The 15,262-nt window shown below is 38.1% G+C and overlaps 1 protein-coding gene across 1 annotated transcript in view; it reads left to right on the forward strand.

The window, feature by feature from the left end:
• Window positions 1-15,262, forward strand: part of SGIP1 (SH3GL interacting endocytic adaptor 1) — a gene marked incomplete at both ends in the record, with an annotated part of 136,159 nt that overhangs the window by 11,223 nt on the left and 109,674 nt on the right. Inside the window, 4 exons of the mRNA XM_079721034.1 lie at window positions 5,510-5,573; window positions 10,533-10,557; window positions 11,578-11,661; window positions 13,525-13,596. Of these exons, the coding sequence (XP_079577160.1) occupies window positions 5,510-5,573; window positions 10,533-10,557; window positions 11,578-11,661; window positions 13,525-13,596 (245 nt within the window). The remainder of the gene's footprint in view (window positions 1-5,509; window positions 5,574-10,532; window positions 10,558-11,577; window positions 11,662-13,524; window positions 13,597-15,262) is intronic.

Genomic DNA, 15,262 nt, shown 5'->3' on the forward strand with positions numbered 1-15,262 from the left:
AGAATCTTCTGTGATTTTGGTCCTCAGCTCCTGCCTACAGGATGCTCACACCTTGATTTCTCCTGTTTTGGACTCAACTCCAGTACTGTTATCTCAATCTGTCCATCTATAGAACTAGTCTTCATTTTTAGGGAAAAATATTTCAATTGTAATTTTAAGAAATAGAAGATGTGAAACCAACCATGCAAAAACCCTGTATTTCTTTTGAGTATCAGATTTTGATGTTTTACCTAAAATTAGTATATCGTATAGAGGCTAAATTTTCTGTTTTGGAAGATCCCTCTGACAAATTCTGTTTTCATTGTAACATTTAAAGGCTGAAATTTAGAATTTAGTGTTTGCTTAGTGAACCTCTATAGAACAGTTACACTTGGGAGAAAAGGAAATTGATAAAGGTAATTTTTTACTGTATTATTTCTTCCTCACCTATGGAGTCGTATACTCAAAGTCAGGAAGGTATCTTTATTTTTTAACTAGTTAGAAGACATTTCAGAGAAAAACATAGTGAACACAGTAATTTGTGTTTTAAATTTAAAAGACTTTTAAAAGAAAGGTTTATTTTTTTTAAAGACTTTCAAACTTTTTGGAGCTATCATAAGAAATATATTTTACATGGTCACCCAGTTTGCAGACACTCACCACCCACACAGCTGAGGCCAAGAATTTCATGATACACTCTTCATCCTTTCTACAGGGAATGCACACTTAGTTTTTCTCTTCTACTTCATTTTCAAATGGAGGTTTCACCCTAACAAATTGATTTCATAAGTTTCCAATGGCCTGACTTGCAGTCTGAAAAGAAGGTGAGAAATAATGTCTTTATTTTAACACAATTGAGTAAATCATTTTAAGGAATGTTCTATTCGTGAAACACTATGGGACAGTGAAAATAAAGACAGACATGTACATAGTAAAGTGGCTGACTTCACAGAGCTTACCATCTAGTAGGGATTAACATAACATTGTGATCTGATGAGAAAAGCTGAAAGGAACATTACATTAAAAATGTGTTCATGACAAGCTTTTTGTAAACAGCTATTATGTGAGAGAGAAAAGCTGGAGGTTTTGTTGTAGTTGTAAATTCTTGTGGACATATCACTTTCCCGATGGTGAAGGTCATCATGAACACAGATTTGTGACTATATAGCTCCCAGTTTCTTAACTAAATATTTGACAACTTTACAAAGAAATAAATAAAAAGGAAAAAAAATATTCCAAACTTTTAAGCCAATCTGCCTTATCTCTTTTTTTCTTTTTCACTCCCTCCTAGCTTTCTTCCCTCTGGTCACAGAAAAATCTGGCTTGAGCTATTCTGTTTCTTTTTTACTGTGATAAAATGCACGTGACAAAATTTACCATTTTGGCCATGTTTAAGTGTATTCAGTACTTTCTCAGTGTTGGGCAACCATCACCACTACCCAGTTCCAGAACTTTTATATCATCCCAAAAGGAAACTCTGTACCAATTAGGCAGTCACTCCTCATTTCCCCTCTACGCCACCCCTGGCAACCTCTACTCTGCTTTCTGTATCAGTGAATTTGCCTACTCCAGATATTTCACATAAATGGACTCATGCAATAGGTGGTTCTTTGTATCTGGCTTCTTTCACTTAGCATAATGTTTTCAAGGTTCATGCATGTTGTAGCATGTGTCAGTATCACATTCCTTTTAATGACTGCATAATATGCCATTGTATGGGTACATCACATTTTGTTTATCCATTCATTAGTTCATGGAGAACTATTTCATTTTAAGGGAGATTTTATTCAGAAAATAATTGTAAACTAATCAATTGGACATACTTTTAGAGGTTTGATTACATATATGTATATATATATATATATATATATATATATATATATATATATATAGAGAGAGAGAGAGAGAGAGAGAGAGAGAGAGAGAGAGAGAGACCTAAAGGCTTTCAAAGAAATCTGATGTCTATTTGTAGAAGTTTGAGCATGAGAAGAAGTGCTGTATATCCAGAAGCTCATGAGATAGTACTGGATCTGACCTATGGATTTAGGGTTCATCTGCATACAGATGGAAAATGAAACCATGTGAGTGAATGAAATTGCTCCAGGGAGAGAGTGTAAATAACTTAGGACAGAGTCCAGCAGTATTTTGGGGATCCATGGAGGGAGAAGGAGCCTCCAATTTCCTCCCTAGAGATGATGATAAATAAAACCTAACTCAGGTGAACCCTCAGGCTCATCATTTGCAAAGAAAACACCTCCTACTTTTTCACAAGGTTTATAAGAAAATTAAATGAGTCAACATATGCAAAGCAGCTGGTACCTGGCCCATAGGTAGGACCTCAGTAATGATAGCTACAAATATTACTATATATATTTGTGCTGTCACTATTGTCAGTTTCTGCATGTTTCTTTATTTCACTATCTTGTAACATCATATCCAGGACTACCTATTTTGAAATAAGCTTTCCTACCCTCTTAAAACTCAGTCTGTTTTTAATTTTGTTGTTGTTGTTGTTCCCAGACTTTGCTAGCTTCTCCCATAATACCGATGGAAGCTAAAAGAATCTAAATTAGGTGGAGAGATGCTAAGAGGCACAGGCCAGACTTCTGACCCAGTTCTGCATGCACACAGGAGGATGTTCTCAATTCCATAGCTTGAAAGGAAACTGTTCTAGCCCCAGATCATCAGGACCTTAAAATTCTTTCTCTTTAGATCTCTTTGTTTTGATATTGGCAAGGGAAAAGTTATTTACTTCATTTCTTAAAGGCACTTGATTTTTTTTCCCTCCCATTTTTGGTAAAGAATAGTTGACAAAAATTCATGACCCAGCCTAAAAACAATTACACTATTCTGGAGTCAGAAGTGAAAAATCATTGGATATACTGTTTTTTAAGCTTATCATGTTACCAGACATAGTGTCTTAAACTTGTTACTCCTGTAAGATTTTTGACTGTCCTTGCTCTCTTCTGAAGAATTTCTTTGAATATTTTTAAATAAGCTCTCAAAAGCCTTGACCACACCTCTCCATTCACTTTTAACATGGTTGGTATGACTGTTTCTTCCTGGGTCTTCTCAAAAAGCTGTTAAGATATGAATAACTTTTATATTTCATAACTTTGTTTTAGTCTTTCAGAGTTTTCTTCATACTTTTCTAAACTTCTCACATCTTTCCACCTTTCAAGGGGGAAAAGTTTTCAGTGTTTTTTCTTATTCAATAATTCGATTAGTTTTGTTTTTCTGGAATGTCACATCTCTAGTGTATTCCTATTTATATTCCATATATGGGAATGTATTCTACATGTGGGAAATATGACTTTCAGTGAAACTAAAACTACAGAATGGCATTGCATTTTGTGAACATATGCGAATTCTTTCATTCCTTATTACTGGCTGATTTGTTGTACACTGAGATGGAAATACAAAAAGAATGTAACTCATACTCATCTACACAATTAGAAATGGTGCTGGGAATGGACTCTGTCTCCTGCAGCCTGATCCAGGGCACTTTTCACTGGAAAATGGACAACCCGTGACGTTCATGACCTAGTTCATGTTGGCTATTATCCAAGTTTGGTGGTCAAAAACAGGACAGAGTCTATGGAAAATTACTATTGCCTGCTCTGTTACTAATTTAATACAAGAATTACTGGAATTTGTCTGTATTTTCTCATCTGTTTGGTAGGGCATGCTATCTCTTGTCTCATGGTCAAGTTACAGAAAATAGAGTAACTTGAAAACATAAGATAATAATAGCATTTGGTTTATAATTCTATAAAAACCAGTAGTGACTGGTGAATATAGCATTCATTGTGACTCCAAAGCTGAAATAGAAGCATGGAGAAGCCAATTAAGAGACTTGAAGCCCAAGAAATATTATAGGAGGAAAATGATGATTTTAACTACAATATTTTATCCCTATAAGGAGATAAGGCACTTACAGGTGAGAAGAAAGAAGTTTTTCACAATCAAAATTAAAAATGAACAGAGAGAAGGTGTTCCTAAATATTATGCATGGGTAGTTTTAAATGTCAATAAGTTTTCTATAAACTCCTCATGTGGAGGGTAATGGAGAATAGCTTGATGTGGGAGATTTTTTTTTAAACAAACATTGACATTTTAAAGACCTAAACATCTTAAATGGAATGACTATTCAAATACAAAATTAGACAAACAGAGGCATTTTGGAGATTATATTTGAATAGTATCCTAAGAGCCAGATAATGAATGACTCAGATCATCTGAGTGGTCTGGGCTGACTCACATGTTTTAAAAAAAGATGTCATCAAATCTCTGATTTTGTCAGTGTTTTTCCCCTTTATCCACCTGGTAGTGTCAAACAAATCCTGAACGTCAGTGACTTTTCCAGCTCTAATTTGTCAGGATGAAGTTCCAAACCACCAGTAACAAGTCTAAGATTTTGAATATATAGGCATTGGTATATTTGAATAATACTCACTAACATGAGAAACACACAAGCCACATATGTAATTACAGGATCCGTGGGAGATAGGAATCCCAGGCAGAGCCTTGACAGGAGAAGAATAGAAGATACAAGAGTAGGCTTGGTTTGTCCAGGATGGAAGAAAAGGAGCCTTCTTACCCCAATACCACCTGAATGATGCTTCCTGGAAGACATCTTAAATCAACAAATATTATCTGGTTCCTCTACTTGCCGTAGAGGACATACCGAGGGTATCCTTGGCCTCTGTCCTAAAAAGGCTTACAGTCTATGAGGGAAACTGACATAGGAACTAATAAGTGGAATGCTTTGATATATTGTAATACATATAACAGCAACATTTGGGGGAGCACAGGATAGTCACTTCTGACAGCACTAAGATTGAGAGGCCCTCACAGAGGAGGGGGCATTTGACGGGGCTGTGAAGGCACATATGGAAGTTGTAAATATCAACAAAACAGGAAAAGCATTTCAGCCAGTTGCAAGGACCACATAAGGAGAAAAGAGATACAGGAGAACAGATATTGGGGATGTTCAGAGAATCTAGTATAGCCACCGAATTGAGGAAGTAGAAAAAGATGAACTGGGAATATGGGATACAAAGAAGTGTCAGGCCAATGTGGCTCTTTTGTATGGTTTACATAATCTCTGTCTTGGAACTATCCCAGTGTCAGGAATCCATCTACCCTGGAAATTACTGTTCTTCTAAGTCTGTGATGGGGTTTCTTGGCACAGCACCAGTTTGGGCGATGGCTAACAATAGTCTAAGAAAAGCTTGCCAACTTTAATGTACCTTGTCCTGATCTCCTTTCCATTTTTTAAAAAATATTCTTACATTGCTCATAGGGCTAAGAACTTACAGTACCATGTCCTTGATAAATATCTGTTGAAAAACAATAATGAATCCTATGCACATGCACACACACACATGCATATATGTGAAGAAACTTTCATTGCTTTTTGAACGTTCAAATTTAATATATTGCAACTTTAAAAATATGTTCACTTGAATGTTGCTAAGAACATTCAAATAGAAAATAGATTTTTTGACCTTTTGTTGTTTTCCCACAGGATTGAAAAAACGTACAAGGAAGGCCTTTGGAATACGGAAGAAAGAAAAGGACACTGATTCTACGTATGTACTTAAGGAGAGCATCACTGCTCAGCATCAGCTGGCTGTGACCGTGTGGAAACGCAGATCTGGTGTGGTCTGCTGTATAGCAGAATAATGAACCTATTAAACCCCTTATGTAGGAAGAATCTCTGAAAGAAAGTTAGAAAATGCAAAAATCAATAGTTGTTTAGGCACAGGTGAAAAGAAAAAAAGGTTATGTTGATCTCACACCTTTAGCTTTTCATTCTGTACATTTTTATCGTGCATAAATTTTATCACAAGGTGCTGAGAATTGCCCTGTGGCCTTGTCCTCTGAGAATTTATAATTCATGGAATAGAATATCTATCACGCAAATTGAACTATCTTTCATATAACTAAAAGAGCTAACATTTGTTATGACTACCCTGGTAACACGTACTTAGTAAACGCTCAGTGAATGGTAGCAGCCACTACTCCTATTATCACTAATACAAATTAATACGTGGTAAGTTCCTTAGGAACGATTAGAAATGGAATTTCTGGGGAATTGGAGGGTGGGAAAGCTCATATTTGAATAAATGATCAGTGAAGCTTCAAAGAGAGAGGAGCCTTGATTTTGGCCTTCAAGAAGATGAGGACATGCATTTCACGCAAAGGGAACAACAGCCAAAGCAGAGATGTGGAAAAGCCAAGTAGGTATTCAAGACAAGCTAAACAGAGCAGTCTGTCTACTTGTCGGCCACACATAAATGTAATAGTGGGAGGCAAGACTGGAAAGGAGATCAGGGCCAGATAGGAAGGGCTTTAAGTACCAGCCAGGCTGAGGTGTCTGGGCTTCCTTCCTTAGGCAGTGGGCGACCCCGAAGCCTTGAAGGCTTTTAAACCAGAGACTGTAAAGGATTGGGGGGTAAAAAGCTATCATTTGTCCAGATATCAAATTTTAAGTACCCTGTTCTTACCTTTTCTTTGTGTTTTTTCTTTTGGTAAATAATTATTTCATGGAAGCTGCATTTACTCTAGTCTTGCCAATTTTTCTAAATGATTAAATTAGAAAACAATTTTTCTGAGCCTTATATAATTTTCATTATTTCTTAAGAAATTTCCAACTTTGAAACATTAACCAGAATAGGAGATTGCTCGTTCACCAGAGTCGGAAAACTGGGCTCTGGTTTCAGCATTGCCAATAGCTCCACGGACTTAGAATACCCTTTCCTCTAATAGGCCTCAGTTTGCACTAGATGGCATTGAGTTTCCATAAAAGGCCAGACACTGTAGCAGTCCGTCTGTCAACAGAATCTTTTGCCACCTACAATGTGCCATGTGTTGTGGGGGACACTATTAGACACATCTCAGGAGAACATCATTAGCAGAAAACAAATCCATTTTTCTTTGAGACGGTTTCTGTAACTGACTATACATAATCTCTGGTGTGTGAAGAAAATTAGAAAGGAAAAAAGCTCCCTCAAAAGGAAAAAGAGGTCAAACAACCTCCCCAGGGCAGGCTGAGCTCATTTGCAGATGGCCAAAGTACCACTCTTCCATCACCACTTCTAAAAACATGAAAATGAGGAAGTTACTCTTCATGGCTTTGTGTAGATGCCCAATATCTCTCCAAAGTACTCTAACAAGACATTTGCTTGTAAAATCCCAAGCATCTGTCCTTTACTTCTTATCATCTGAGTGCCCCAGTTTACTTAGGTGATAGCAAATTAGCTATAAACTGGTTCCACCAGCAGTGATGGTTAAAGGACAAGATGTTTAGTGTAAGCCTTTGCTTTTCATGAGCCCCTGCTCTCTAACTGGGTCATATATCATTCTTGCAAAAGGCTGGAGAAATGTTCTGGCAATGTGCTATCCCTTCAGATTTAGGTAATGCTTATGTTAGTCTGCAGTCACTGAAACCTTGTTGATACAAACTGTTTTCAGGGCTGTTGCAACTCCTTGAGGGTTGCCAAGTAACCTGCTATGGTAGCTGCCAGTTCCAACTTCAGTTGATTGAGTGTCCTTAGATAGAGTGGAGTTAGAACCAGAGCTTCCTGATTTGATCAACGTTACAATGGCTGATAGAGGAAGGGAGAGAGGCTGTGCTAAGTGGCAGGCCCTGTGCAGGGTATTTTGTATGTACTGATATCCTTTTTAATCCTCATAGTAATTCAATAAGGTTAGAAATAATATCTCAATTTTGGAGATGAGAAATCAGTGCCAAAAGGAATTAAGTAACTTGCTGAAGGCTACTCAGAAAAATAAGACATGGAGCCAGTATTCTAGGCCACAGTCAAGTGCCTATTCTTTGATTACTCAGAAAAAAAAGAATAGATAGGCAAAATTATATTCAAGACCAATAGGTGGGTAAAAGAGAAAAGGCAGCAGTGGCAAGAGGTGACTGTCACTTTTTAAAATAGAGACAAAGGTCCCGGGTAGATGATCAGTTTTAAAACAGAATCAGTAAATATAATGGGTCTGCTGTTAAAAAGAAAAAAAATTATTTAAAAATGTATAAAACTTAATAAGAGGGGGTTAGGAAATAAACTGAGGACACATACCCCATTGTCTGAGGCTGCTAAAATCTCTCTCTACTCCCCATCCTAGGTCAGCTTATATAATAACTTTATTCTAGGTAACATTTTTAATGGGTATTTACTATGTTCTAGGTACTATTCCAGGCTCTTCATTTATATTAACTTATTGAATCCTTTAACAGCCCTATGAGCTATATGCTGTTATCATGGCTGTTATATAGATTAGGAAACTGAGACACAAAGGAGTGAAGTACTGGTCCAAGGTTATGCAACTAGGAAATCTAAGTTGATTGAACCTGGGCAGTTGGGCACTATACCTAGTGCTCTATACCACCATGATTACTGCTATCATATGGGGAAGCAGCAGCCCCATTTCCATCAGTGGATAAGACAAAGGATCAGAATAGACACCAATGCTGCTATGTACAATTACAATTATTCTGATTAAGATTTTTGAAGTGCCATCCCTATAGCTGAAATATGCATGAGACCAAGTGGCCTCCCATTTAAGATCCCGTATAGCTATGCCCTTCTACCTGGACCAATAGTGGGCAACACCACAGCCAGGACTATCTTCAGAGCCTTGTCTTCTCCACATCTATCACCTGCCCCGAAAGACAACCCCACGAGGATCAGTGCCTCTGGTTGTGTCCTACGCAAAATTTGATGCAATCTCCTCTCTATCAGTTCCTTTAGCAGAGGCTGAAATCCTAGTAAGAAATGCTCATTTTTTGCAGTGTACAAATCTAAGGAAAATTGACTTTGATGAGTATGGGTTGGTACCATTCCTCTGTACTTTCCTACCACCTGGGTTTACTGCGGCCATAGTAACCCACTGGATTTACTTGCCTGTCTCATTCTCTGTATCATGAGCATGTCTTCTCCATTATTTTATCTCCTGACCCTAGCCTAGTGCCTGGCCTATTATAAGCACTCAATAGTTGTTCAATGAATTATATATAACTTTTATTGGCTAAGACTCTTCCTATCTTTCTATCTTAGATGAAATTTCTTTGAACCAACTTTTTCCCATAGCCAGCGAATGTCCAAAGATCCTGAGATTTCTGTCAACTCCCATGGTCTTTCAATATCAGGGTCCTCTCTGCTTCTATCCTCTGTATCATTGATTCATCCCTGTATCCACAGGGACACAGAAATGATTATGGAAAACGATGCTCTCCCATCAAGTGTTTTGCAATACAAGTAGAATATTCTGCTACTTTTGAAGGAGGTGTTGGTGGGGAAGGGGAATCACCTCTTGAAGCCAAGAAGATGTCCCACCAACTCTGCATTTCTCTCTCTCTCCTCTGTCCCACCCTATGAAGCAATAAACAATCTTGTCACTTGGTCCCACCTGCTAAGGAACAGTTCCAATCACACCAAACCCTTCAAGATTTCAGAGTCCACCCAAGCACTTACTAAGGTTTTCTTCCAAACAATGCAGGTCCCCATCTAAGCATAATTCTGGTCTCCATGTTAATAGAATAATATTTTTCTAGCTCCTTACAGAATTAATTAATACAAGAAGTTATAAAGTGACTACTCTTTTTCTTCTCTCTTTCTCTGATTCCTCCAGCTCAGTTTTCCAAAGTAACAATAATAATATCCTTCCTCTATTGCTATAAAGTCTAACATGGCTGCAAGTGAAGAGTTTTGTGTTCCTAGGGTAGAGACATCATGGAAGAGGAAAAAACCTGTAACAAACAAACAAACATTTTTGAATACTTAGTATGTGTCGGGAACCATTATAAGTTCTTTATATACCTTATCATATTTAAGCTGGCTTAGAGAACTAAGTAATAAGCAATATGTTCAAGGTCAGAGAGCTAATAAGTGGTGGAGTCTGGACACCTGGATTCATCCTACTCTAAAGCCCTTATTCTTAAGCACTGCAGCCTAGCTTCACCATGGATTAAATATCCTGGACTTTAGTCATCAAAGCAAGCCATTTAGCAAAATTGCCCTCCATTTCCTGTTCTCCTGTAATCAAAGGAGCAGTAACTCTAGAAATATGGAAGAAAATATAGATTCTCAAAATAAGTTGAAAACTACTTTGTAGTTTTATAAGTTCTTCTTAGTATAAGAAGTTCCTTCTTATAAGGGGAAATTCAAGACCACTTATGGGGAGAAGATGAGAGAGAACAAATGGGTTTGCATTCCTGGTGGTAGTTTTAAATATAAGGCTGCTGAGTGGGACAGCTCTTAATGAATTCTCCTCTCAAGACACTGCACCAGCAACTTGTGCCTTTTGGATTTCAGTTTTTAATGAGACTCTCCCTCCCACGCACACATACACACACCCCACACTCAAATATCACTCAACCAATCTGTTTTGATTTGGCTTTCATTAGCCAGGTTTACTGGGGTTGGAACTCGTGAGAGGGGGGAGAAAGGTAGTTAACGATTCTTATTGTCACACTTGAGACTATGTAGCAAGAATGATTCATCTTCCTAATAGCTACCAATTTCTTTTTGTTACAGAGGTTCACCAGATAGAGATGGAATTGTAAGTATTTAAATGACCATTTTCAGTAGGTTTGCACTTCAACCTATGCTAGTTTAAATTTCTTAAAGCCCCATTTCTTCTTTTTTTTTTTTTTCTGCAAGGGGAAAAAAATTAGCTTAAATGACTTTTCAATTACAACTTTTTTTGTTGTAAATTTTGTAGTCATTGCATGGGACATAAATGCAGTCTTGGTCAAGTTAAACTTATTTATTGCATTCACCAAAAACCCTGCCCCAGAGTAGGCAAGCAAACCAGTCATCAATATGGTGGGTCAGAAGCCAGACAGTTCCTGCAGGGGCTGCTACCATCAACTGCTATTTCGTTTCCTATTTAATGATATAAGAGCTCCTTATATGAGAATGTTTTTCTCCAGCAGAGGCCACAAAGTCATAATGGATCTGAGATCCAATAAAATTGAAAGAAGCTCTTCCTCTTTCATAGTTGAGCTGCAGATACATTTTCTATGTTAAATTCATAAGTAGGGAATAGTCTTGAAACCATTTATGCCTGAATTTACAGCCTGGAGGAGGAAAATGTGTCCACTGGGTTTAGATTCAACAGTAACTCTCATTCCTTGCTGGTCACCAGATTTCTTGCTTTTTAAAAAATCTGTGATGCCTGGGCTTGGATTTATCTGAGTTGTGCTTATGCGAGTCTGCACCAGCTTCTAAAATGACTTTCTTCAAATCTAAATCAGATGCCTATTCAGAAGGTTCAAAAGAACAGCTGTTACTGAAGGGGAAAAAAAAAAAGGGACTCGCATTAGGCTCATTGGGCTGAAGTGGGAATGAAAATAAACCAGATAGTTAAAAATATTTTCTTGAAAAATCACCCTTTATAATATTAGACCTAAATTGGGGTGTTAATTGCAGCTATGGTAGGAGTTTTTCTCCCATATTTGACTCAAGGTTCTTAGCTTTGGGGCGCCTTTTGCATTCATGTAGTTCTCGCCATGAAATGTTAAGAAAGTAGACAAATTTATCAGACATTGGGTAACACTATAATCAAGGCTCTATTCAGCAGGGGAAAAAAAAGACCCAGAAGACTCAGCTTCTCCTCACCTCTTGCTTCTGGCTCAGAGCCCTCTCGTTAACTCTGTCTCAGGTACTCTCTGCTTCTGTGTCTTCTCTTTGCTTCTGTCTTGGTCCCCTCCCTGAGTTCTCTTGTCCCCTTCATTCTGATCCTTGCAAGGCTCTGTGAGATAGTCTCTGCTTTCCCTCCCTGCTGCTTCCAGGCTGGTTTGCTGTTTCTTGCTTCTCTCCCTGTGGCACCCTCAGTCTTGTCCTTTTTCCTTTCTCTAAAGCTCCTCCCACCCTGCTGTTTATTGTCTCCCAAGGCCCCACTGCTATCTCAGAGTTCTCTGGTCTTCTAGGGACCACGAGTTTAAATCTCGAGCAGAACATGCACCCCAGTGTTTGGCACAGTCCTGGCGGGCGTGTAACAGGCAACTCTGAGTACGTGCTGAGTCAATAAGCCCAGCCATGATTCTGCGGACTTGCCCACCCTAAGTCAAGGCTTCATCCCTGAGTTCCCCGATCCGCCTTCACTGTCACCATTCTCAGTCACATCAAGTTATTTATCAGCAGATGTGCCTTCTTTGTTCCTTAATTGGAAATGCCATGAATGGTCATGATTTTAGGGAGGAAGAATCATTTAATTTCGATTTCTCAGGAAATAACACAGACCTGTTTGGAAAACAGGCTGCATTCGAAATAAATGCAGGTTCTCAGAAACCGGGTGTACAGCTTCCTAGGTAACTGGAAATTATTGGCCTGCTGCTAATTTTACTATGTGGAAATGTGCCTCAAGTTTTTTCCACATACTATGGTCACCAAATTTTGAGAACGTCTTATGAGACCAGTGCTATAGGGGTCCAAGTTTCTGTTCGCATTCAGTCCCTGGAAATCTCAAAGTGATTTTCTTTCAAACCCAGACTGATTTCTTTAAGACCTCATGTCTGTGGAGCCAGTCCACGTTTATGTGGCTGAGTTAGCTTTCAAATTATTGCTTTTTGAATATCTGAAGTTGAAATTTATGGTTTCACTAATGTGGTTCCACAAACTACAAGTTGTGGTGTACCCATTTAATACTTATAAACGACTTTGTCAATGCAGGGGCCTCACGATAGATTTAACTATTTAAATTCAGTTTCTCAAAAATCCAGTGAAGCCCATCTCTGGTGACACTGCTTTTGAGTTTTTATCTACAGAGCCTCTGTGGCCAGGCTGCATGTATCAAGATGGGCTTGCCTTGCTCCCCACTGGCTGAAAATGCCTGCCCTCGGCCGAGCTGTCTGTCTCGATGTCTGAAGCTTCAGGCAACTGTGTGTGATGATGCAGTCTAACCCAGAGACAAACTCTGTTTTATGCAGGATACACTCTAAGTTTTTCCTAAGCAGTTCAGATTTCCCTCCACACCTAGACTGGGGGCACTGGGGTTCACGGCCGTTGCTGTGAGGAGATCTCTGCTCATCCTGAACACGTGTGCAAGAAAGGGTCCGGATTTGGAGCTGTCAACTGTGTGTGCTGTGTGTATTGATGTCTCCCAGGAAGGCTTTGATCCAGGGGAATATATGATGGAGCTAGCCTTTTCAGACGTCCATTAGAAAAGCAACCATTTTTATTAAGTCTCTTTGGTGTGTCCCGGTGTCTGTTCTCTACCTGTAAATTAAGTGCCGGCTGAGTGAGGACTAGATCCACATCATCCCTAGTGCCTGGGGTGCCTCTTCCTCCTTCCCTTCTTCTCCTGGCCAAGCCACACCGGCCTGCTGAATAGAGCCTCATTATGGGCCCCAAAGTCCACTCTTTGCTTCAGGAACCCTGCCAAGATTGGTAGGCCCTACAATTTGGCCTAGACATGATTTCTTCTATGGTATGCTTGCTGACTCCATGTGATTCTTTATATGTGTCTTGAAGAACAAACAGATCCTTTAACAACTTTTTTCTACATGAAAACAATCAATTCCAGCAGCCCAGCCCACATGAACCACCCTACAATAACAAAGCAGAGTGCGCACGTGAAGGAGGAAAAAAAGTTTCGGTAAGGAAACAGATTTTAGTTTAAGATATGCAAGGGGTTGTAGAAACAGTGAGTAAAATCCCAATTTGAAATTTGAAAAAAACAACAGTAGCATTTAAGAAGACTCTTCCTTAGATAATATTTCCCAATTACTTCCTGAATACCCAGGACCAATTTTTAAATCAACCAAATAGACTCTATAGGTTGACATCCGAATATACTTTTAAAAAGCGATCAGGCATAAGAGACGTGTGATTGCTATGTCTTACACAAAGGACAGGGATTCAAATTTTAAAAAGAATATGCTGTCTATAAGAAAGCCTTGGCTGTAATATAAACAACACCATACAAATTGAGTAGTTGTTTATTAGGATAAGCACTATCTCAGTAACATCAGGAATTTGGCAGGACCTTGGCCTGTGGGATCTAATGTACTTGACAATGGACTTGGGATGCTGATCCTGTCCCAGACTATGCAACAACTATAGCTGTGTTGTCCAACACGGTGGCCACATGTGGCTGTTTAAAATTCAGCCTCACTAAATGTCCATCGACAGCTGAATGGATAAAGTTGTGGTGCATATATATACCACATCTTGGAATTCCACCATGGAATATTCCACCATGGAATATTACTCAACTATAAAAAAGAATGAAATAATGCCATTTGCAGAAACATGGATGAACCTAGAGATTATCGTACTAAGTGAAGTAAGCCAGACAGAGAAAGACAAATATCATATAATATGATATCAATTATATGTGGAATCTAAAAAAAAAAATAATGATACAAATGAACCTATTTACAAAACAAAAATAGACTGACAGACATAAGAAACAAAGTTACAGTTACCAAAGGAAAGGGGTGGATAAACTGGGAATTTGGGATTAAAAGATACACACTACTATACATAAAAATAGATAAACAATAAGGGCCTACTGTAGAGCACAGGGAACTATATTCATTGTCTTGTAATAGCCTATAATGGAAGACAATCTGAAAAAGAATATATACATATATATATATATGTATATATATATATATAACTGAATCAGTTTGCTATGCACCTGAAACATTGTAAATCAACTATACTTTAATTAAGTAAATAAATAAATAATTTTTAATTAAAAAAAATAAAATAAAATTCAGTTCCTCAGTCACACTTGTCACATTTCAAGTACTCCACAGCTACTTGTGGCTAGTGGCTACCATATTGGACAGCACACATACAGAACATTTACTTCTTCACAGACAGTTCTATTGGATGGTGCTTTTCTATACAAAGTGAGTCAAGTCTGTCTCAATGGCCAAAAGATTATATTTAGGCAGTGTATCATGTGCCTTTAATACTTCTCACCAAGGAAAGCTATGTGGCCATGATCCGACCATGGAAAAGAAGAGCATTCACAATGGAAATTAAGAACTTTGATGAATGTGTAATTGAACACAATTGTTACTACGTTTATTGATTTAAACCATGATATTATCTGAGAGCAGATAATAAACCTGACCAAAGTAAAATACCTATTAAAACATGATCAACATTGCTGTAAGCCTCAATTATCTTCAAATAACAGTCATATATTCAAGTTGTAGAAGTTATTTATGCTAATTGTGGAATTTTAGAAAATACAGAAAAGAATTAAAAGAATAAATAATTATACTCCAAGAGAAAAATCACTGTTT

This window comes from Hyperoodon ampullatus (assembly GCF_949752795.1).
Source record: "Hyperoodon ampullatus genome assembly, chromosome: 2".
NCBI classification, from domain to species: Eukaryota; Metazoa; Chordata; class Mammalia; order Artiodactyla; family Ziphiidae; genus Hyperoodon; species Hyperoodon ampullatus.